Source organism: Cannabis sativa, chromosome 8, assembly GCF_029168945.1.
Source record: "Cannabis sativa cultivar Pink pepper isolate KNU-18-1 chromosome 8, ASM2916894v1, whole genome shotgun sequence".
In the NCBI taxonomy this organism is placed as follows: Eukaryota; Viridiplantae; Streptophyta; class Magnoliopsida; order Rosales; family Cannabaceae; genus Cannabis; species Cannabis sativa.
In genome coordinates this window covers 16,080,799-16,103,249 of record NC_083608.1, presented here as the reverse complement: position 1 = coordinate 16,103,249, position 22,451 = coordinate 16,080,799, and the positions used below count along the sequence as shown (strand labels likewise).

Genomic DNA, 22,451 nt, shown 5'->3' with positions numbered 1-22,451 from the left:
TAGTTTTACTGAGAGCACTATTTCCTCCTCTCTTTAGTCTTTTGTAATAGTAGATTTAGCTATTTAATGAAGTTGTTACTTTCATTCAAAAAAAAAAAAAAAAGGTAAATACCATTTTAGACCACGTGTTTTGTAAAAGTTATCAATTGGACCCTCTGTTTTGTTAAATGACAAAATGAATTTTGTTGACTTCACTTTTAGCCAACGACAATGAGTCTTTTTGATAAGTGATAAACGATATGTCGTAATGAATATATATAATAAAGCAGTAATAAGACACAGAAATTTTATAGAGGTTCAGCCCCGAGCAGTTCGGTAATAGCCTAATCCTCGTTATTTGTATTGACTCAAGAACAAGGAAGAAGATTCCTTTTCTTATAGCTCTTACAACAGTATCTCTGAATATATAATTCTTAGATAATAATATAGTCTTAGCTTAGCTGCGTATCGACTTTCAATCTCTCGGTCCCTTGTCCAGTGAACATTCCTCACTATTTATAGGGCTGAGAAACTTGAGGAGGAAGAGTTTCCTCTCTCGTTACAATGCACATAAACAGAAAGATCGTGTGATCAATGCTGAATGCAAGGATCGTGGGATTGAGGCTGAATACACTGATAGTGGGATTATGTGTATGCCATATCCACGTAAGTTGATCCCTGAGTTATATGGATTGAGCTGATGACTCATGATGCGAAAGCTGAATTCGCTAAGTGTTGGATGCTCTGCACGGATCGCTGAATATCTTATTCAGGATGTGCCAGCGAGGCATCCTGCTCGGTCTATCTTCCCGAGCAAATGCTCCAAGTGGACTTCACGTGTCACCATTCTCGTGATGCCACGTCAGAGTGCAAAATTTGGGATAACAAATTCTATATTTTCCAAAATAGTAAAAATAGGACACTGTGCTTAATTTTCAACAATTTTATTTGTTAACATAACCAACTTTAAGACAATTCTTAACACGAACAGATACAAAAAATGTAACTAGTTTTGTCATAACATCTTTAGATTAGATTATTATTCAGTTTAATGTTGACAAAAATCAGTTCAAGTCCTATTTATACAATTTTAGAAATACATGGTTTATTTTATCATTTAACAAAACAAAAAATCCCAATTAGTAGCTTTTGCAAAACACAATATTCAAAATAGTATTTACCAAAAAAATAAATAATGAATATTCACAAAAGTATTTTATTATAATTATTATTAAAAAAAAAAAAAACAATGAGTTGCTCTCACTCACTCACACACACACACACACAACTCGCTCAATTTCAGTTTTCAGATCTCGCCAAAATCTGTCTCCGTATAGGCCGTACCGTGGATGAGGCTCAGAAGTACTGCTTCTCCTATTTATTTCTTTAGGGTTTAAAGCTCTTATTTAGTGCTCCTCCAATGGCAGAATCACTTGTGTAGTCCCACTCCCCAAAAGCATAATCTCCCAATTCATAAAAACTTAATTCAAATTCCATTTTCTTTTCTTTTCTCCCAATCATGGTGGCGAAGGCCCAGCCCGAGCCGGTCAACGGCACCACTACCAAATCTGGGTCCTCCTCATCTACCCCGGCTAATCTTAAGCCCGATCTGCTCACCCATTTTTCCCTCAAGTCTTTCAAGCTCAAGACCAAGCAACAGGAGCTCCTGATCCGAGTCTCAATTCTAGGCCTTGTCTACATCTTGGCATTCATCACTCGATTGTTCAGTGTTCTTCGTTATGAGTCCATGATCCATGAATTTGACCCTTACTTTAACTACCGGACCACTGTTTACTTGACTGAGAAGGGTTTTTATGAGTTCTGGAATTGGTTTGACTCCGAGAGTTGGTACCCTCTCGGCCGGATCATTGGCGGGACCTTGTATCCGGGGCTAATGGTCACCGCTGCGTTCATCTATTGGACGCTCAGATTTCTCCGTTTCACCGTTCATATTCGCGAAGTCTGCGTCTTGACCGCGCCTTTTTTCGCCTCCAACACGACTGTGGTGGCGTATTTATTCGGGAAAGAGATTTGGGACACAGGGGCGGGTCTAGTTGCTGCGGCATTGATCGCAATTTGCCCTGGTTATATCTCGAGATCAGTAGCTGGGTCTTATGACAATGAGGGTGTTGCGATCTTTGCTTTGTTGCTGACGTTCTACTTGTTTGTGAAAGCCGTTAATACTGGTTCGTTGGCTTGGTCTCTGGCTTCGGCTTTTGGCTACTTTTACATGGTTTCCGCTTGGGGTGGTTATGTGTTTATCATTAATTTGATTCCTCTTTACGTGTTGGTGTTGTTGGTCACTGGGAGGTACTCAATGAGATTGTACGTTGCTTATAATTGTATGTACGTGGTGGGAATGTTGCTAGCTATGCAAATTCGGTTTGTGGGTTTTCAGCATGTTCAGTCTGGGGAGCATATGGCTGCCATGGGAGTCTTCTTCTTGATTCAGGTTTGCTCATGTTATTCGAGTATCAAAGGTCTTATCTTGCTAGTTTTTCCTGAAAGAGTGTTTTGTAGAAAAAAGCATGAAATTTTTTATTAGCAAAATAACTTTACAAAAATTTTTTTTAGCAAAATAATCTTCTAAGTTCGCAAAAACGATGAATTATACTCTGCGACCATAAACAACCATTATGGTCGCAAAACGACTATAAATTTACATTGTGCGACCATCTTGGTCACATTGAGTAAATTAAGTGAGGTTATTTTTTAAATTTTAGTATTTGAAATGGTTAGTTTATTGGTTTTATGCATAAGGCACAATTGTACGGATTATTTGAGCCATTCCAATTTTTTCTTTGTTTAATTTCCTGATTCAATTTCTTGGGCTAATTTGGATTATTTTTGCTTAGGTGTTTTATTTTCTGGACTGGGTTAAGTACATGTTAAGTGACACAAAATTATTCCAAGCCTTCTTGAGGATCACTGTTACCTCTGCTGTTGGTGTTGGTGGTCTTGCTTTGGGAGTTGGCATGGCATCGGGTTATATATCTCCATGGACTGGAAGATTTTATTCTTTGCTTGATCCTACTTATGCAAAGGATCACATCCCAATTATCGCATCCGTCTCGGAGCATCAACCAACAGCGTGGTCATCTTTCATGTTTGATTTTCACATCCTTCTTTTCCTTTTCCCAGCAGGTCTCTATTTTTGCTTCAAACGGCTATCAGATGCGACGATATTTATTGTAATGTATGGGCTCACAAGCATGTATTTTGCCGGTGTTATGGTTCGGTTAATTCTTGTTGCTACACCAGCGGTTTGCCTTATTAGTGCCATTGCTGTGTCTGCAACAGTGAAGAATTTGACACAGTTGTTAAGGTCAAGTAATAAGGCTTCTCAGACTGGTTCTAGTAAAGGAACTGGTAGTGTTAAAAGCTCTTCCAAGGTTAGACCTGAATCTTTTGTTTTGAATTTTGATTTATGCCTAATTGTTTATGTTATTAGAAAGAACCTTTTGCTACAGACATGTACTAGGAATATTTAATCATATACTAGTGCAAGCTTCTACTTAACGTCCTAAAGTCCAAAACGTTTATGAACTGCGTTACATGCTGTTAAACATTTCGTTGGGTTAAGTTGAGTTGGAGGTGATATACAATAACGAGGATTTAAAATGATATGCGCTTGTTCTTTTGGAGTTATGATTATAAATTAACTAATGTATACATATATTAATACAATATGTTTATATTTTTCCACTTCAATTTTTCTTATTGTCAATTTATTTATGCTATTTTTGGAAATGTTCTCTTTTCAAAATTGTAAGAAGAGTTGAACCAAATGCTATGTACACTTGCTGTTGTATGTTCTGTACTCACTACTCAGCTAGTATTATAAGACTTCACAATTAAGAAATCTAAGTTATTTGCATTGAATATTGTCTATTATCAATGTCAAGACAATCAGTGATCAGTTTCATTAGAAGCTCCTTTCTTGCTAGGTTGGAATCAAATAGAAAACTTGAATGCAGGTTAGTGATCTGGTTGTGGTGAAGCTCTTTCTTTCTAGAATTTATTATTTGCTGGTCTAGATGGGGTAGGAAATGAAATTTTTGGGATATAATAGTTAAGAGAGGTATTGACACTCGAATCATTTGACAACTATTTGGTGAAAGTTTGGTCATAGATGATAACATGAATTTCCTATCTGTGACTGTAAATGATCATGGTCTGTTATCGTGGAGTGGCTTGGTAAAACTTTGGTTTGTAAGTGTTTCAAAAGAAAGAGGGTCTCAGTAGGGGTTAATCAAGGGGAAAACACTTGTAACTTAAGTGCTTTCAAGGATTAAAAGAATTGGTATCTTGCCCTTGTGCACTAGTTTGTTTAGCTTTAGCTGTAGTGTTTGCGCTTCTTATCTTTTATTTGGTTATTTCGTTTCTTATTTTTCCTGTTGAATATAATTTTAAAAACAGAGTAACCCCAAGAGGTGGCCTAGTGGTAAGGAGGAGTGTTGGAAAGAGCTAGGTAGGCATTTGTTTCAAGGTTCGAAGCCCCACAGTCACAAAAAACCTTGGGGCCACTTGGAGGTCTCCCCTTCGAACATCCAGGGCCAAAAGCTTAAAAAATAAAATAAAGTAAAATTGAAAACAGAGTTGTTAAAGCAAAACACTAATCTAATATATGCTTTACTTTGTAGATAGTAATCTTCAAATAAGGATATATTTTTATCTTCATTTTTAAAATGGAAATTTTATATTGTTTGGTTCTTCTTTTTGATCATTTAATGTTTATGAAACATCTATTTTCTTATCTTGCTTTGGTGTTTTAACTATAGTTAGTTCTAGAATATTGATATACAGTCAGTAGCGTTGCTCACATTTTGTCGTACAAACAGGTTTCCATTGATCAGTCTCAGCCTTTCCAAAGAAATGGTGCTATAGCCCTACTTTTCGGTGCATTTTACTTGCTCAGTACGTATGCCACCCACTGTACCTGGGTGACATCAGAAGCATACTCATCTCCTTCGATTGTCTTGGCTGCAAGGGGTGCCCATGGCAACAGAGTCATTTTTGATGATTATCGTGAGGCATACTTTTGGCTTCGTCAAAATACTCCTCAGGATGCTAAGGTGATGTCATGGTGGGATTATGGGTATCAGATCACTGCAATGGGAAACAGAACTGTTATAGTTGACAACAACACCTGGAATAATACACACATTGCTACTGTTGGACGTGCAATGTCATCTTATGAAGATGAGGCTTATGACATAATGAGATCACTTGATGTTGATTATGTTTTAGTTGTATTTGGTGGTGTGACTGGTTATTCTTCTGATGACATTAACAAGTAAGGCCATACAAAATTACATATTCCATTAATTTTAACAAAATGATCAATATTGGACTAACTTTTAGAGGCATGTAGTTTGCTACTAATTTTGATTTGAATATGCTTGTTTTCCAACTTTAACAAAAAAGTGTAAACAATATATGGGCTGTCAGATATCTTTGTGTAACGTGCTTAGCGTCGATTTTTTTATTATATAATTGAACTGGGTCATTCAGTAACTCCCTCTCTGGGTCTCCTCCTCCGCTTTAGTGCTATGGGAGATCCCCTGTAGTCCCTTTTCTTTTGATGATATATATTTAGATCTTGACAATATATTACTTTTACTCGTGAAACTTAAATGAACTGAGATTATTATTATTAATTTTTAGTTGTTTTTGTTGTTTTACACTTTTACAAGTTAACATTAGACATATAATGATGGAATTACTTCATACTAGGTTTTTGTGGATGGTGAGAATCGGTGGTGGAGTGTTTCCTGTAATTAAAGAGCCCGACTACCTTGTTAATGGAGAGTATCGTGTTGACAAGGGTGCAGCTCCGAAGATGTTGAACTGTCTCATGTAAGTCTCCTTAAACTTTGGTATCTCATTAATCCATTCATGTCATTGCATGGTACACTTTTTATGAAAAAAATCTACTCATGAATATGTGTTCTCTTGTATCGAACTTGTTCTTGTTGTACTAATTTCTTCCTCCATATGTTGGAACATCTCCCTACGTGCCTTTTAAAAGAACAATTTATAATGTACAGCCATTATTAAACCTAGAAAACTAAATTATGAATTATGGAAATTGAAATTCGCGAGTCTGTTTTTGTTAACTCCAGTGGATTTCTGGGTCTTCCTTTGCTTGTTTTATTTCAAGAACTGAATTCATGTTTCTTATAAACCAAATTTCCAACAGTCCTTTTCTGTTGAACCTGCAAACCAAAGTCCAAACCAGTATATCCTTAGATCTCCCACACCGGCCACTGCAACCTCACAAGACAAGTTTCATTAAAATCTATTAAAGCACATCATACCTTTTTGGCGCTCAAATAAAGTTCAAGAAGTGGAAAGGGAAAGAAAAAGAGGGAAAAAAATAGAAGTCTATTTTGCATCCTCCCCATCTAACATAAGTTCATTTATTTATTTTTACTATGTTGAATACCTTTTTTCACCCAAAATGGGAAAAAAAGAAAAGAAGGGGAAATGTTTACTACACACTTTAAAAACATTCATAATTGTGGCCTACTTATCAGTGTCATTATCAAATTTGTTGGTTGATATTATTGTCATAGACTAAAAAATCTTGTTACTTTTTCCTATGGGATATTCTATTCATGAACATAAGCGGATTCTTGAAATTTTTATGGTGTCCTTTTCAATTGGTCACATTGCAAGGTTTTTACACCCTCACATTCAAATACACAAAGATAAAAATTCTGTTTATGGTTTTAGGTACAAATACACAATGATAATCTGTTCTTTTCCTCTTTGTGTGTGGTTATTAGGTACAAATTATCATACTACCGGTTTGGAGAGCTGACGACAGAATATGGAAAACCCCCTGGGTAAGCTCATTATCTTGAATTTATTTTGTAAAAATGTGGTAGTAATCATATATGATGTATGCTCTCATTTCACACATTGTGTTTCATCTAAAGTGTGTGATAACAGTGTTAAAGCATATTTCTTTTACATGGGACATGAACTCAAGGACATTTATGCCGTCTCAGTTTTAAGGATACCCAAACTTGTTGCATTACTTTTCACCTTTTCTTTTCTATAAAAGCAAAAAGTAATGCTAAAGATTCTCAAACTAAACTCTTTAAGAACTCTACCTTCCAGTTCCCATTGTCTCTATTTCTCAGTTAGCCTGATCCCATGTTTTAATATCTGCGGAATATCCATATTAACTCACTACTGTTTGTTTCCTTCATGTTTTTGGGTGCTAACAGGTATGATCGTGCAAGAGGGGTTGAAATTGGAAATAAGGATATTAAACTAGAACACTTGGAAGAGGCATTCACAACATCTAATTGGATTGTTCGTATTTATAAAGTCAAACCTCCTAACAACAGGTGGTGAGTATTTCTTCTCTTCGTGTCGTGCTTATGCCCGTGTGTTAGAGAAAGGAGGTGGTAGATAAAACCGCTCTCAAGAGGTTAGAGTCTTGAAACATAGTTGTAGTGATAGTTAAACATAGTTTCTCAGATTTTAGTAGCCAAGGCTCTTCAAGTGTTCCAAAATCCCATTTTTGGATATCTTCTTTTTCACATTTAAGTAAACGGTGTTGCTTGATTGTGTACCGTTGAGAAACAGTTCAGATTCCGAATGTAACTCATTGGTTTTGTGCAACTTCGAGTTTTACACTAATTATAAATTCAGTGCTCTTCTTTTGAATCAGTCTTAATGAAAATGGAGTGGGAATGTTCTCTTTGATGTGTGCAAGTTAATATTTCACACAAAAATAAAAGATGAAATATTGCAGCTGTTCTTAGCTGTGAATATACTCTCTGAATCTCCAGTCCACGTATGAATGTGTACATAACAACACTACTTTGTATTTGAAAAATTTGGACTCTTTTATTATGTGGATATTATCATTTAGGATCTTTCTTTCTTTTTCCTTTTTCAATGAGAAAATCTTACCATTTTTGAAGTATCAAAGCACCTTTCTCTCAAACATGATTATCTCAAGAGAAATCTGTGTACAATTTTTAAATTTTCAGTTGATTTGGCCATTGGTAATATAAACAACTCTTAGGGAATGTTTGGGAGGAATGAGGGAGAGTAGGATGGATGGAGAGTAACATGGAGGGAGAGTTAAGAAGGATGGAGAGGATAGTAATTCTCTTTTGTGTTGTATTTGAAAGGACGGAGAGGAAATTAGTTGTTAAAATTACCATAATATTTTTTTTAATATAAATATTTATTATTTTTTTAAGAATAATTTGATACTTGGTATATCTATTTTGTCTTCTTAAATCCTTGCAAAATTTGGGACAATTAGATTTTTGAGATTTGGAGGAGGAAAGTCTTCTTCCAACTCTCATCTCCATCCTTTTTTCGAACAATGGATTCCACTTATCTCTTCCACTCTCTCCCATGGGGTTTCTTTTTAATATTTTGGGGACTAAATCGGTATTTTTATAGTAAGTGAAGTAGTAAGAAAGAATCACACAAATAGTTATATCAAGTTAATTATCAATAATTTCAAAGCTAGTTTCTTCATGTGTGTGAGCAACTGTTGAGGAGGGCAAGAATATTATTACATTTGAGAGACTAAATTCACAAAAAGAATAACCTCAAACAAATAATATCAAATATCATCAATACTGTATTTGCAATTGCCATAAGAAAGACTCCCTAGAGGGAGAAAGTATATCCTTCTCTCTCATCTCATATCCTGTATATCAAGCCAAAGAGGAATAATTCTCATCTAACAAACACAACCAAGAAAAGTAAGTAACCTCCACTTCAAGCCAACCAACCAACCAAATACTATAAATATATAGTATTCTATATTGTACAAGAACAAGAGTAATTCCCATAAAATTTGATCATACAATTACAAAGGAATAAAAGAGGTGAAGAGGAAGGCCAAATGGAAACAACAACAGCAGCCACCATAGCTGATACGTACGTGGATTTCGAGCCTTATTGCGCTTGGCAAAGAGATGAACAAAGCTACAGCATTGCCATCCATCTCCACGGTTCTTTTTTCTTATCCTAATACTTTCTATTCACTTTCATCATATGCAATAAACATATATAACAACATATTTGTCATTCTAAAATAAGATATTGTAACAAACGTAAAACAAAGAAAGACACATTTTCAATAGTTGTTGTACTTGGAAATTAAGCATCTCTATCATACAAACATTTCAAGGATAAAACTTAACCTATTTGTTCAATAACACAACATGGAAAACAATCCTACTTAGTAATAATAATAATAATAATAATAATAAGAATTTACAATAATTGTAATATTTGTTTACAATTTTTTTTAGAGGTATTCATTAATTTTTTTTAGTTTTTTTATAGTGTAATGGTATTACAATTTACTAATATTTTTTGAGTATTGAGTTCAAACCTATGCTCTCTTCTTTTTTTCCATTCCTCCCTCACTATTGAACTCATCTCAGTAACTTTTGTAGCAGTATTCGTTATGGTTACATTATAATCTCTGTAAATTTTTTAATAATTCTCAATAGTTTACAGTACCGAAAAACAAAGTTTATATTATTCCAATTTACAACACGTGTTCGAAAATTTTTAAACCTATTTTCGGCAATGTAAATTATTCAAAGTTTTTCAAAATTTTACAAGGAAGATGTTATAACTATAACAAACACCGTTATAATTTTTTTTTTTCTAAAAAATAGTCCAACATGTATTTTCAAGTATGGAGATTAAATTATAATAAGAGGTTGAGGGTATCACTCCATCTTATATTATATATATATGTATTGATTTTGGTGTCCTAATACATACAATATGCATAAGGTAGGTTTCCAAAAAGACCAATTGAGGGTTCAAATAAACAATGAAAGAATAGTAACCATAAGTGGGCAACGACTTGTGGACGAAGGTACCAAAACATGGAGCCGATTCACCAAACAACTAAAACTCCCTGAAGATTGCACTGACTACGGCATTCGAGCTAGATTCTCTGCTGGGGTTCTCACCATTACTATGCCTAAGAAATTATCATTCCCCTCACCTCATCAAGATCATGATTCTCCCATCATCACTACACCACAACCGCATGATCAAAATCTTCACCAACGACGTCGTTCTGACGATGATAATATTGATGAGCATCAACAACAAAAGAGTTGTAGAACTACACAACCAGCAAAATTATCATCATCATCCTCACAAAATAATAATAATAGTAATAAGAATAAGAATTCATCTGTGTTTCGATTTGCTGCTACAGTTGCTGCAGTTGTGCTTGTTCTTGCCGTTTCTGGAGCCAATTATGTTTATAAACACCCATCATCATCATCATCAACTCCTACAAATTAGCTAGATCAGTAGATGATGATGTTTTGGGACAAATTTTATTTTATTATTCATTATGTTGCAAAATTACTACACCCAATCTCTAATACTATTACTATCTAAATATGTAAGCTTGGAAAATTATATGATGTGTATTGTATACATTATAATATGCTCATTATATTTATGTCATACATTATATTTCCAAGTATTTATATTAGCAACCATAATATATGTCACATACTTTTTTAAAGTACTCTACCACACCAATCATACAGACCCTGCTGCTATTTTTAATCGGACAGTAGTTTTGTTAATAAAGTAAATTAATTAACATTAAGTAAATTTTGCAGACTACTTAAAGTAGTGTCACATTAGTTTTAAGGATTGTAAAACTTTGATTAATTTTTGTCTCGCTAATGTCTATTTGCATTTTGTAAAACAATCCGCAAATCGTGTTGTTGGCTAGTGTTTCATAAGATTATTGTAACTTTGTAGGAAATTTCTGCTATATTGGCGGATTCTTTTTGATGAATATGAAAGCACCTTTATTCAATAATAATAAAAAAAATGGTGTCACATCAATTTGAAATATGGTAATATTGCATTGTATATATACATATATTTTGATGGTAGTATATTATTTTCAATACACTTGCATTTCTAACTAATTAATTATTGTAAATATGTATGTTATAATTAACACAAAAAATTGACAACAATAAACAACGAAAGTCAAACCTGAATTGCATGATTAGCTTTATTTCGTAAAAGTTTGACAAATATCATGAAACTGATTAATCAAAATCAGTTAAGAATTTACAAATATGATTTACTTTACAAATTGCGGGGATAGCTCAGTTGGGAGAGCGTCAGACTGAAGATCTGAAGGTCACGTGTTCGATCCACGTTCACCGCAATCTCTTTTCGTTCTTTTTTTTTTTTTTAAAAAAAATCAAATATCCAGTCGAGAATTGTGATTGTTTAACTCGATGGTGAGTTATTATCAGAAGAAAGCTTTGGAAAGAGAAAAATGGCGTGGATTGGGGGCAAGGCAATGGATTAAAAACGAGAGCCAATCTGCGTTGGACAGTAGCTTTGTTAAAGTTAATTAACTTAAAGTAACTTAATTTTAGGAGAATTATTGTACATGTTATTTTTTTTTTCATTTTTATGGTTAAAGTTGTTACTTTAGTTGGTTGCTGGATTATTAGATGAATTTGAGTTACAATTTAAGTTATTGAGTGTTGCCATGTGAATTTTTGTAAAACTGAAAAAGAAATTTGCTTTGAAATATAAAGACAAAAAACATTTTAATTTTAAAAATTGTAAAACTTTGATTAATTATTATCTGGCTAATGTCTATTTGCATTTTGTAAAACAATCCACAAGCTCACTTCTTAACTAGAGTGTTTTTTTAGCTAAAGTTGTTACAATATTTTATGTAAACTAATATAATTAAGTATTGTTTACTCACTTTAACAATAATTTATATAAAATAAGATTTTAACATTATCTTTTTTTTTTTTTTTATGTTCTAAAAGTTGTATATATAAATATAATAAGTAACATATTTGGTGGAGTTTAAAACGTTAAATATTATTTTTTTAGTTTTTTGGCCATGTCCTAAAAGATTGGGTATATAATATATATTTTAGTATTAGTTTGAATTTTGTTGTATTATAAATTGGAGTGCTCTTGTTTCAAAATAAAAAAAAAAAATTGGAGTGTTGTTGAAACTTTAATAACGTTGTATATTTTTATTGTGTTAGTGAAATTATAATATATTGCTTATTTATTTAACAATAGTATAAATTGTTCATGCTTTGTAGTTTTGAGATCTGCAGTGCTCACGGTTTGAGTGTAAAAATGGAATGTACAATTTAGCTTAAAAAATAGCCAAAACTCACGGACGCCCATAATTTAAGCTATATTTGAAGATTCTTTTTGATGAATGAAAGCATTTTTATTAAAAAAAAAGTGTCACTTCAAAAAAACCTTAATTTGAAATAGGCTAATTAGTAATTTTTGTCCCTGAACTTTGACATGTACTAAATCTTGCCCCCTGAATTTTTTTGGCCGTAAAAAATTCCTCCCGAATTATTGAGATTGTTAAATTTAAGAACTTTTGTCTAATTTTAGTAAAAAAATTCTAACATGGATAAAAGTTCAAGGGGCATGATTTAGTACATATCAAAGTTTGAGGGGCATTATCAAAGTTCGGAGAGCATGGTTTAGTACATAAACAATCACTGTAACAGTAAAATTGAATTAAATTAGACAAAAGTCTTTAAATTTAACAATCTCAATAGTTCGGGGGAATTTTTAACGGTAAAAAAAGTTCAGGGGACACGATTTACTACATGTCGAAGTTCAGGAGAAAAAATTACTAATTAGCCTTTGAAAATATGGTAATTTGGTAATATTGTATATATATCGATTGTAATATATATTATTTTTAATTTACTGTTTATTAAGTTGCGGGGATAGCTCAGTTGGGAGAGCGTCAGACTGAAGATCTGAAGGTCACGTGTTCGATCCACGTTCACCGCAATCTCTTTTAATTGTTTTTCTTTTTAATTTTTTTTTTTTTTTAAAAATCAAATATCCAGTCGAGAATTGTGATTGTTTATCTCGATTGTGAGTTATCATCAATTCATCATCAAGAGAAGCAAGCTTTGGAAATACAAAAATGGCGTCGATTGGGGGCAAGGGATTAATAACGAGAGCCAGTAGGATGAGGTCAAAGCTCCAATCTGCCTTGGAAGCAAGCCTTCTTGAGATTGAAGACGTTTCCTACCAACACGCTGGTCATGCCGCCGTCAAAGCCAACCCTAACGCCGCCGCCGGCGAGACTCATTTCAATCTCAAGATTGTCTCCCCCAAATTCGAAGGTCAGAGCCTTGTCAAACGACATCGTTTGGTCTACGATGCTCTTGCAGACGAGCTTAACTCTGGTCTTCACGCTCTCTCTATCGTTGCCAAGACACCAGTGGAGATCGAACGCGCCTCCAAATAGCCATAGCAAAGTATCCCTACTCTCTCTCTCTTATCTTTTTATGTGAAGATTTTGATTTGTGTTGATTGGGTTTTGATGCAATTTTTTAATAATTGATTCAACTTATTATTCATAGGAATCTCACGGTTTTGATCGAGACTCTTTCAATGCAATGCAATGAGAATATGAGATGACTACTTTCAAAGACTTTGTTTGAACTGAACATGGTTAAACGTATTTGATGAAATTATATATCTATATTTTTGGTCAGCAAATTTATCTGTAGATTCTGTTTATAAGAACTAATATATGCATGGTTTCAGTTTTTATGATTTCATTGTGCATGACTAATATAGATATGTATTACTACGAAATTCCCATATGAGATATGTCCAAATGTTAAAGTTACATAGTTACATTAGAGTAAAGACAATAGACAGTGCCTGGAGTCTTCTCACTGCTAGTTTATGGGACTAGTTTGCTGGATTTTTACTTCTGCTTTTAGCTTCTGAAGAATCTCTCTTTGCTAAAGCTTGCTTCTTGCAATTGAGTTTTTCAGAGCTAAAAATTGAAACTAGCTAGAAACCTAAACAGCAGTTAAAGTAACTGCTTTTAGACTTTCAGAAACCCAAAAGTGGCTTCTAAAAGCCCAGCAAACCAAACCCCATGTAGATTATAGATTGGCAACCTACTACTGACATAGAAGATGACTGAAGTATAATGATCAGCTTCCATAATCATGTTGGTCAGTTGGTATAGTTACTAGCTTTTATGGCCTATTAACAACTGGTTGGGTATAGCTATTTTTTTCTATCCCATGAACCCCCCCACACACACTTCAATACCCTCTATATGGCTTCTTGTTGTGCATAGCTATTTAGATACACGAACTCTGAATTTTTACTTATTGTTTATTTGTTGTTAGGGTAACCTATTTTAATAATTAAAATGTCTTCTTAATGCAAGGCAAACAATATTCCTCACCACAAAGCAGTTTAATTTCAAATAAACCAGAAGAACCAAGTCTGGCTAAAGTACTATGCCGTTCGTGGTGTAGTCATCATATCATTGTAGTCCCAAGCCAATGGAAAGCTTTGAGTGTCAAAATATTTTGTTGATGAGATATAATAATATATAGACATAGTATAGAATGTGGCAGTCTTGCAGATTTAAAGAATCTGCTATTGTAACTTCCACCTCTGCACTGCACTGGGTCTGTTTAGACACTTCTAGGGAGCTGAAGATTGAAGAGGTTGAATCTCGTTTGCGTGGACACTGGAGCTGAACACAAAGCTCAAATTTTATCACGGGTCGGGGCACCATTTGCAGGGGTCATTGGCACAATTAACACATTTTTTTAAGGTTATTGGCATTCTTGGAAGAGAGAGTGATCCTAATCTTGTGGATCTGCTCCCGTGAATCTTCCAAACCAGGATAGTTTAGTTGCTGTATATGAAAGATTGCCAATAGTGCCTTGAAACACTTTTCATGTATAACCTAACAATGGTAGACTTCTACTTCTGAATGGACTGCAATTTTGGTTGTATTATTTTGTTCCAAAGTAAAAGTTTGGCAAGACGCAACTTTTTGTTACTTAGACCCAAATTACTTTTCAGCAGAACTTGTGTATTCTTCCATGTTATCATATTACTCACAGAAACTTGGCAACAGCATTGTTTTGACTACATAGCATTTTCTACTTACAAAATATGAACACTTTGTGATGATAGACATAGCCTAACGATGGTTTATATTTTTCTTAACAAAAAAGAGGTTACGAGTTTGAATTCAGTTCCAATGTTTTTTTTAAAAAAAATTGAAGACACTCTTATGTCAGAGTGAAATATCTACAATAGTTGATATTTTTATCTTGCTGAATCAGGAAAATATGTAGTGCACGTTTCCTAAAGGGGTGTTTCCGTGTTCGTATTTAGGAGAGTTTTTTAATATATTATTTTTTATGATTGAGTTTGTTATAGGATTTTTTTATTTTTACACTTTTAAATATATATTTTTTTTTTGTATTTTTACAGAATTATTCATAGAAACCTTTATTGCAACTAACGCTGCAACTTAAATCGCAACAAAAAAATCGTATAACAACCTACATAGAAAGCACCAGAGAAACCACTTTAAAAACTCAAACCATAAATTTGAAAAAAAAAAAAAAATTAAAAAAACAATATATAGGATAATTCCCTTTTGTTATATTTATTTAAGATTATTTATAAATTTTTAAAATATTCTAAATAGTTTAATACAAATAAAGTTCATTAAAAAAAAAAAAACTGAAAAGCTCCCCTTCTCCAAAATTATATTATATCTTCTTTCAATTGTTAATTGTCAACAACTCCTTAAAATATTATTTGTCAATTTTTTTATTTATTAAAATAGCAAATATCTAATAAGCATCTAAATATATATCTAGTTTACATTGTTTCAATTCACGAGATGATAACAAATTTATTTATATTTCGCCTAATATTATATATATTTTTGAAGAAAAAATACCAATTACAAAGCTATGCATATTTGGCTAATGAGCATCATTGTTACACAAAAGCAACACATACTTAAATCTTAGCATTAAAAACACTAATAATGGCTCCAACACCAATAAATAATACCAAGTTCTAATATCCTCCACAATTGAATCAACAATCATATTCTTGTTGGAAAGAGCAATGGAGGGTAAAGACTGAGAGATGCATTTGGATGAAGTGGTATGGTTGTGGCTTATATTGTGCCAACAATATTCACATTCGGCCATCCCCTTCCACATTCTATGTTTGGTTTACATAATCTTAATAAAATCACTATTATATAATTACTATATATTACACTCTTTATTACAATTTTATATATATACAATTACCATTATACTACTCATATAATTACAAAAATAGTGATGGGTTAAGCTATGTAGCTCCAAAAAAATTCTAGTTGGTATTGGCTGTTAAGACAGAGTAATTCATTGATTAATCAGTCATCTAATTAATCACTTAATCATTCACTGCCTAATACTCCTGCATTGTTGGAGATTCTCTTTCTGTTATTCTATTTTGTCCCTTACTTTATTTGATTTGCTTTTTCCTTTTTTGTTATGCAATTGTAATGCCAGCTGGCATATTTCTCTGTGTGTAATCATTGGAGCTGTTATGCTCCCCTGTTCTATAAATACAATATCTGCCCTCAGTCTCTAATTGAGCTGAGCCAAATCTTCTGCCCTTTCTTCACTTGGTATCAGAGCAAAACCAGCAGAGGCCAACGCCATGTCTACTGGTGACAGTCAAACTCCACAAAGAGGAGAACGTCATACTGGTGCAGAACATCTCAGCTCCCCACAGGTCACAAATGGTTCTTCTCAACAAGGTGTTCATTTCGGATCTGGAGGTTTCAGCAATGTCCCGTTCGGTAATACTCTTACTCAACCTTTTTCGATTAAGCTTGATAGGAATAATTACACTTTGTGGAGGAATCTTGTTTCCACCATAATCAGGGGGCATAGACTTGAAGGGTATGTCAATTAGGGGTGTTCATTGGATCACATCCAATGTTTTTAGGCCTATCCAGATCCGATCCAATCATATATTGGATGTTAGATTTTACCATCCGATCCGATCCAATTAATTTCGTCATCCAATCGATCCAACATCCATTGGATGTTGGATTGGATCGGTTCTATCCATTGGATGTATTTCATATATATTTATTTGTTTAATTTGGGTTTATCTAATATTTTAAACCTAGAATTTTTTGGATCGGATCGGATCCATCCAATATTTTAGATCCAGTATGTATTGGATTGGACTGGATCCATCCAATCCAAGAAAAAAAAAAGTAAAGCTTTAATGTTAATTTTCATATATACATATAGATTTGACGTATAACAATATAAAATCTAATTACTCATCCAAACTAAATAAAAATATTAATTAGTTCGACTGGATGTTGGATGTATTGGATTTTTAGATACCCCATCCACCATCCGATCCGATCCAATTGGATATTTAAAAATAACATCCAATCCGATCCGATTACAATTGGATATCCAATGTTTGGCGGTCGATTGTAATTGGATCGGTCGGTTCTCATTGGATTGGATCGATTTATGCACACCCCTAATGTCAATGGTACTAAGCCCTGTCCAACCGAGTTTGTTGGAGCGCCTGGGAATGGAGAAAATACACCAGGTTTCGGACTTCAACTGGATCCTGAATACGAGCATTGGGTTGTGTGTGACCAATTGCTCATGGGATGGCTATACGGATCAATGACAGAGAGCATAGCAACAGAAGTGATGGGTTGTACCTCAGCACGCTCTCTGTGGGTTGCCCTTGAAAACCTATATGGAGCTCACTCTCGAGCTAAGATGGATGATACGCGAACAAAGATTCAGACTACTCGAAAGGGAGGCACAACTATGGCAGACTATCTTCGACAGAAAAGGAATTGGGCCGACAGTCTAGCACTTGCTGGTGATCCATATCAAGAAGCACATCTAATTGCAAATGTGCTCAGTGGACTCGATGCTGAGTATTTAACTATTGTCTGTCAACTTGAGGCACAGGCGAAAATTGGTCTTACTTGGCAGGAAATGCAGGAGATTTTGCTAAGTTTTGATAGCAAACTGGAACGATTGAATATTCTTGGTGCAACTGGAAAAGGAGGAAACAACTCAGGAGCTGGACGCTCTGCTGCTTTGGCAAACAAACAGTCAACTAACCCTCACTATCCTTCAGGTCGAGGAAATTCCAACTTCAGCAACAACAATTTTGGCCGAGGCAGTAGAGGGAATCCAAACCGTGGTGGCAACTCAAGTGGAAACTCTGGCCGTGGTCGTGGTAGAGGTCGAAACACCAAGCCCACATGTCAAGTGTGTGGCCGTTACGGTCACTCTGCAGCCTATTGCTACAACAGATATGATGAGACTTTCATGGGCTTTACACCAAACAACAACAACAATCATGGTCAAGAGAAGCAAGATCCCAGTGCCTATATTGCTACACCTGAGATTGTTGATCACGAAGGCTGGTATGCTGACTCTGGAGCTAGCAATCATCTCACCTCGGACCAAGATAACATGAAAAACAAGACTCCTTACAGTGGTAAGGACAGACTCACCGTTGGAGATGGTAATCAATTGCTTATTTCAAATATTGGTTCAGGTGTTTTGCAATCGAACAGTGGTAATAAACTTCAGTTAACTGATGTTCTACATGTTCCAAAAATTGCAAAAAACTTAATTAGCATATCTAAACTTACAGCTGATAATAAAGTGTTTGTTGAATTCTTTTCTGATGTGTGTTTTGTGAAGGACATGGCAACAAGGAAGGTGGTAATGCAAGGGAAGCTTAAGGATGGTTTGTATCAGCTGGAGGGTCACACGGTTAAGCCTAAAGACACTGTCAATCAACAATGTTCACAGTTTTTTCCTTCTGGTTTTTGTTCTGGTTTTTGTCCTTTTACTGGTTTAGTCGAATGTAATTCTCAGTCTGTTGTCTCCTCTAATGTTAGTGTTAACTCAAACTTTTAGATCTCCTTGTTTTGATGATTAACAAATATTTGATTATTATTTGTTACTAATGATTTATTGATTTTGTAGCAAATTTAAAAGAGAAAATAAATATTTTGGTATTTTTACCAAACTTTTGAAAGCAACACTAAATGGATTCAACAAGCATATCAAGAGCAAAAGATTCATCAAGGGATCAACAACTCAAGACCCTATTCAAAAGAGGTCTTCAAAAGCTCAAAGTCAAAAGTTAACCCGAAAGTCAAAGTCAAAGTCAAAGTCAAGGTCAACTCTCGGGAAAAGTCAACATGGGATCAAAAACATGCAAATCAAGCTAGGAGGCTCATCTACATCAAGACTACTCAAAATCAAATGGTATAAATTTACTTTAGTCTTGTTAAAGTGATTTGCATAGCACACTAAGTTTTTATAAATTTGAATTTTGGCCCATTCACTAACTTGTGCAACAAGTTTTCTCACACGATAGTTCAAAAATTTTTTTGATTGAATTTTTAAATCATATTTTGTTTAACTAAAAGAACAAAGTTGGAATTTCTGAAATCGGATAATCGAGTAAGAAGTTATGCGCGTTTAAGTCCCGAAAAATGGCACTTTTGCCTCTGGTTAGTCATCCGAAATTCCGGTTGCCAACCGGAATTTCGGTTGTAATCAATCCGGAATTCCGGTTCCCATCCGGACTTCCAGTTCACGGCTGACCTCACCTCGGGAAACGTGCTAACGGCTATAAACGGCTAGTTTTCTTTCAAACACTATATAAACTCGATTTTTCTTTCAAAAAATAAGTTGGTTGAGCATTTATTACAAACATCTAACCTATCTAAGTGAGATTAAGGAGCTTCCAAGTTTGAAATCCAAACAAACACTTTTCACACACTTTGAGCCAAAATTTGATTTTATTCATCTTAAGTGTGCTTGCTTTTCACTCTAGGTTTCCATTGTATCATCATATTTCTAGAGTGATTTTAGCTTGTATATCAAACACATTTCCATATTGTGATTGAGGTGAGGTTGGCACCGGTATTGTAAACAACCCGGTAATAGTGAGATTGGCACTTCAACAATCCGAGAAAGAGGTTAATAGTCCTCGGGGGTGCGAAACTATTGTAAGAGGTTTGGAAATACCTTGGTGAAAATTTCCCGGTTGTAAGGGTTAGTCAAGCCCGTTAACTTGGCTCGATATTGGAACTCAAAGCTAGGTCCATAGCTTTGAAGACCAAGGACGTAGGTGGCATAGCTCTACCGAACCTTGTAAAAATCGAGAGTTTGCATTTTCTAATCCTTAAACTCTTTACTTTACAAGTTTAATTATTTGTCTTAATATATTGCTTGCCATACTACTTGCTTTTACTTGATTAATTGACTAATTGCATAATTTTGTGTTAAAAGTTTTAATTTTCCGAAATTAGTTTAAATTTCCAATTCACCCCCCCTCTTGGAAACATATCTTGGGCTAACAATTGGTATCAGAGCAAGGGCTCAAATTATTTGATTAGATTTCACAATCTAGAGCATGGCGTTTCCAAGTAATTCACAAAATAACATGTTAGAAGGTTTTAGCACAAATAGAGCACCATACTTCAATGGAGTAGATTTTCCTTATTGGAAAATTAGAATGGAAACTTACCTTCAATCTATTGACTATGATTTGTGGCATATTGTGTCTAGTGGTCCTTATGTTGCTAAACATGTCATAAATGGTGTTGAAGTAATCAAGACTTATGAAGCATATGATGAAAATGATAAGAAAATGCTTTCTAAAAATGCTAAAGCTAAATATGCTCTTATATGTGGTTTGGATAGAGACATTTTTAAAAATATTGAACAAGCCTCTACCGCTTATGATATGTGGAAAATGCTTGAAGTTACTCATCAAGGAACTAGTGCTATGAAGGAAACTAAAATTCAAATTTATTCCACTCAATATGAGAACTTTAAGATGAAAGCGGATGAAACCATTGCTAATATGTATACTCGCTTCACTACAATTACTAATGGTTTGAACTCTTTTGGCAAGGTACTTACTCAAAAGGATATGGTGACCAAGATTTTGAGAAGTCTCACCAAGGCTTATCAAGGAAAGGTGGTTGCCATTCAAGAAGCCAAGGATCTCTCAACACTTCCCTTGGAAGAACTAATTGGCTCACTCATGAACCATGAAATTTTCATGAGTGCTCAAGAAGAAGAGGAAGTTGAGAAGAAAAAGAAGACTATTGCATTCAAGTCTTCCTCCTCCCATGCCATTAGTGAAGAAGATGAGGAAAGCTTATGTAGTGACATGGAGGACTTGGCACTCTTCTCTAAGAAATACAAAAAGTTCATGAAATTCAAAAAGAACTTTGGGAAGAAGCCACAAAGAGGGAGTGACTCAAAAGAAAGAAAAAGCAAAGATGATCCACCAATTTGCTTTGAGTGCAAGAAGCCCGGACATATGAAGATGGATTGTCCAATGAGAAAGAAGAACAAATACAAAGGAAGGACAATGTTGGCGGATTGGCTCAATAGTGACGAAGAGGACTCCGAAGAAGAAGGAAAGAATGAAGTAGCAAACATGTGCATGATGGCACTTGATGATGGGGTAAGCATTTCTAATCAAAATGATTGTGATAGCGAAAATGATGATGATAACTTAGATATGTCATATGATGAGTTGTCTAATTCATTTAAGGAACTATTTGATGATTTTGGTAAATTGCTTGTTAAAAACCAAACCCTTAGAGAGAAGACCAACATGCTTTTAAAAGAAATTGAGATTTTGAAAATAAATGAAAAAGAACTTATAGCTAAATCTCAATGTGCTACATGTGCTTCACATAAGAAAGAAATTATTGAATTGAAAGCCCATGTGAGAAGCCTAAAAAATGACATATATACCTTCACTAGAGGTAAGGAAGGCTATGATCTCATGGTGGGCAACCAATCATGTGGTTTTTCAAAAAATGGTATTGGTTATGATCCTAGTAAGAAACAAAAGTTTTTGAGAAACTTTTTTGTGAAATCATCTAGTCTACCTCACTTTACATGCACATATTGTAACCGAGATGGTCATACTATTTCCTATTGTCATGTGAAGAAATTTGCATATCTAGGCAAGACTAAATGGGTACCAAAGGGTTCTAGAACTAACAAGAATGGACCCAAAGTTATATGGGTACCAAAAGCCAACAAATGAACTTGTTTTTGTAGGAATCAACAAGAAAGAGCCAAAGCTTATGATTCTTGGATAGTGGATGTTCAAAGCATATGACCGGTGATCCATCAAGATTTTCAAGCTTTAAAAGCAAGGAAAGTGGCTTTGTCACTTTTGGAGACAATTCAAAAGGAAAAATCTTGGGCATTGGTGATATCGGTAACATATACTCTCCATGTATTAAAAATGTGCTTCTTGTTAATAATCTTAAACATAACTTGCTTAGTATTAGTCAATTATGTGATATAGGTTTTCGTGTTGTGTTTGAATCCTCAAAATGCTCCATTGAAAATGTTTCAACCAATGAAGTTATTTTCCTTGGAGTAAGGAAGGATAATGTGTATGTTATTGATGTTGATTCTTTTGATAGTAAAAATAAATGTTTAACCGTTATGAATGATAATTCTTGCTTGTGACATAGAAGATTAGGACATGCTAGTATGGATTCTATTTCA

At 34.3% G+C, this 22,451-nt stretch overlaps 3 protein-coding genes and 2 non-coding genes across 5 annotated transcripts; all 5 read left to right on the top strand.

The window, feature by feature from the left end:
• The first annotated feature begins 1,189 nt into the window (after nucleotides 1-1,189).
• Nucleotides 1,190-7,665, top strand: LOC115699156 (dolichyl-diphosphooligosaccharide--protein glycosyltransferase subunit STT3B). The gene is made up of 6 exons (XM_061102461.1): nucleotides 1,190-2,431; nucleotides 2,835-3,371; nucleotides 4,821-5,275; nucleotides 5,716-5,838; nucleotides 6,771-6,830; nucleotides 7,218-7,665. The coding sequence occupies exons 1-6, from the start codon at nucleotides 1,499-1,501 to the stop codon at nucleotides 7,345-7,347; spliced, it is 2,238 nt and encodes a 745-aa protein (XP_060958444.1). The 5' UTR covers nucleotides 1,190-1,498; the 3' UTR covers nucleotides 7,348-7,665.
• Nucleotides 7,666-8,021: 356 nt separating this feature from the next.
• LOC115700743 (inactive protein RESTRICTED TEV MOVEMENT 2) lies at nucleotides 8,022-10,484 on the top strand. The gene is made up of 2 exons (XM_030628377.2): nucleotides 8,022-8,975; nucleotides 9,779-10,484. Exons 1-2 carry the CDS (start codon nucleotides 8,867-8,869, stop codon nucleotides 10,297-10,299), a joined length of 630 nt encoding a protein of 209 aa, XP_030484237.2. The 5' UTR covers nucleotides 8,022-8,866; the 3' UTR covers nucleotides 10,300-10,484.
• Nucleotides 10,485-11,121: 637 nt separating this feature from the next.
• Nucleotides 11,122-11,194, top strand: TRNAF-GAA (transfer RNA phenylalanine (anticodon GAA)). Its single transcript has one exon. It is a non-coding gene; the product is annotated as a tRNA-Phe (tRNA).
• Nucleotides 11,195-12,755: 1,561 nt separating this feature from the next.
• TRNAF-GAA (transfer RNA phenylalanine (anticodon GAA)) lies at nucleotides 12,756-12,828 on the top strand. Its single transcript has one exon. It is a non-coding gene; the product is annotated as a tRNA-Phe (tRNA).
• Nucleotides 12,775-13,605, top strand: LOC115701345 (protein BOLA1, chloroplastic). The gene is made up of 2 exons (XM_030629115.2): nucleotides 12,775-13,304; nucleotides 13,410-13,605. Exon 1 carries the CDS (start codon nucleotides 12,968-12,970, stop codon nucleotides 13,292-13,294), a length of 327 nt encoding a protein of 108 aa, XP_030484975.1. The 5' UTR covers nucleotides 12,775-12,967; the 3' UTR covers nucleotides 13,295-13,304; nucleotides 13,410-13,605.
• The last annotated feature ends 8,846 nt before the right edge of the window (nucleotides 13,606-22,451 follow it).

What these genes read in the sequence shown, in the direction of transcription:
- LOC115699156 (XM_061102461.1), top strand. Translation starts at nt 1,499, where the DNA reads ATGGTGGCGAAGGCCCAGCCCGAGCCGGTCAACGGCACCACTACCAAA. An exon ending in GAGTCTTCTTCTTGATTCAG is followed by an intron (nt 2,432 to 2,834) that starts GTTTGCTCATGT and finishes ATTTTTGCTTAG; the next exon opens with GTGTTTTATTTTCTGGACTG. An exon ending in GTGTTAAAAGCTCTTCCAAG is followed by an intron (nt 3,372 to 4,820) that starts GTTAGACCTGAA and finishes TCGTACAAACAG; the next exon opens with GTTTCCATTGATCAGTCTCA.
- LOC115700743 (XM_030628377.2), top strand. Translation starts at nt 8,867, where the DNA reads ATGGAAACAACAACAGCAGCCACCATAGCTGATACGTACGTGGATTTC. An exon ending in CATTGCCATCCATCTCCACG is followed by an intron (nt 8,976 to 9,778) that starts GTTCTTTTTTCT and finishes TGCATAAGGTAG; the next exon opens with GTTTCCAAAAAGACCAATTG.
- LOC115701345 (XM_030629115.2), top strand. Translation starts at nt 12,968, where the DNA reads ATGGCGTCGATTGGGGGCAAGGGATTAATAACGAGAGCCAGTAGGATG.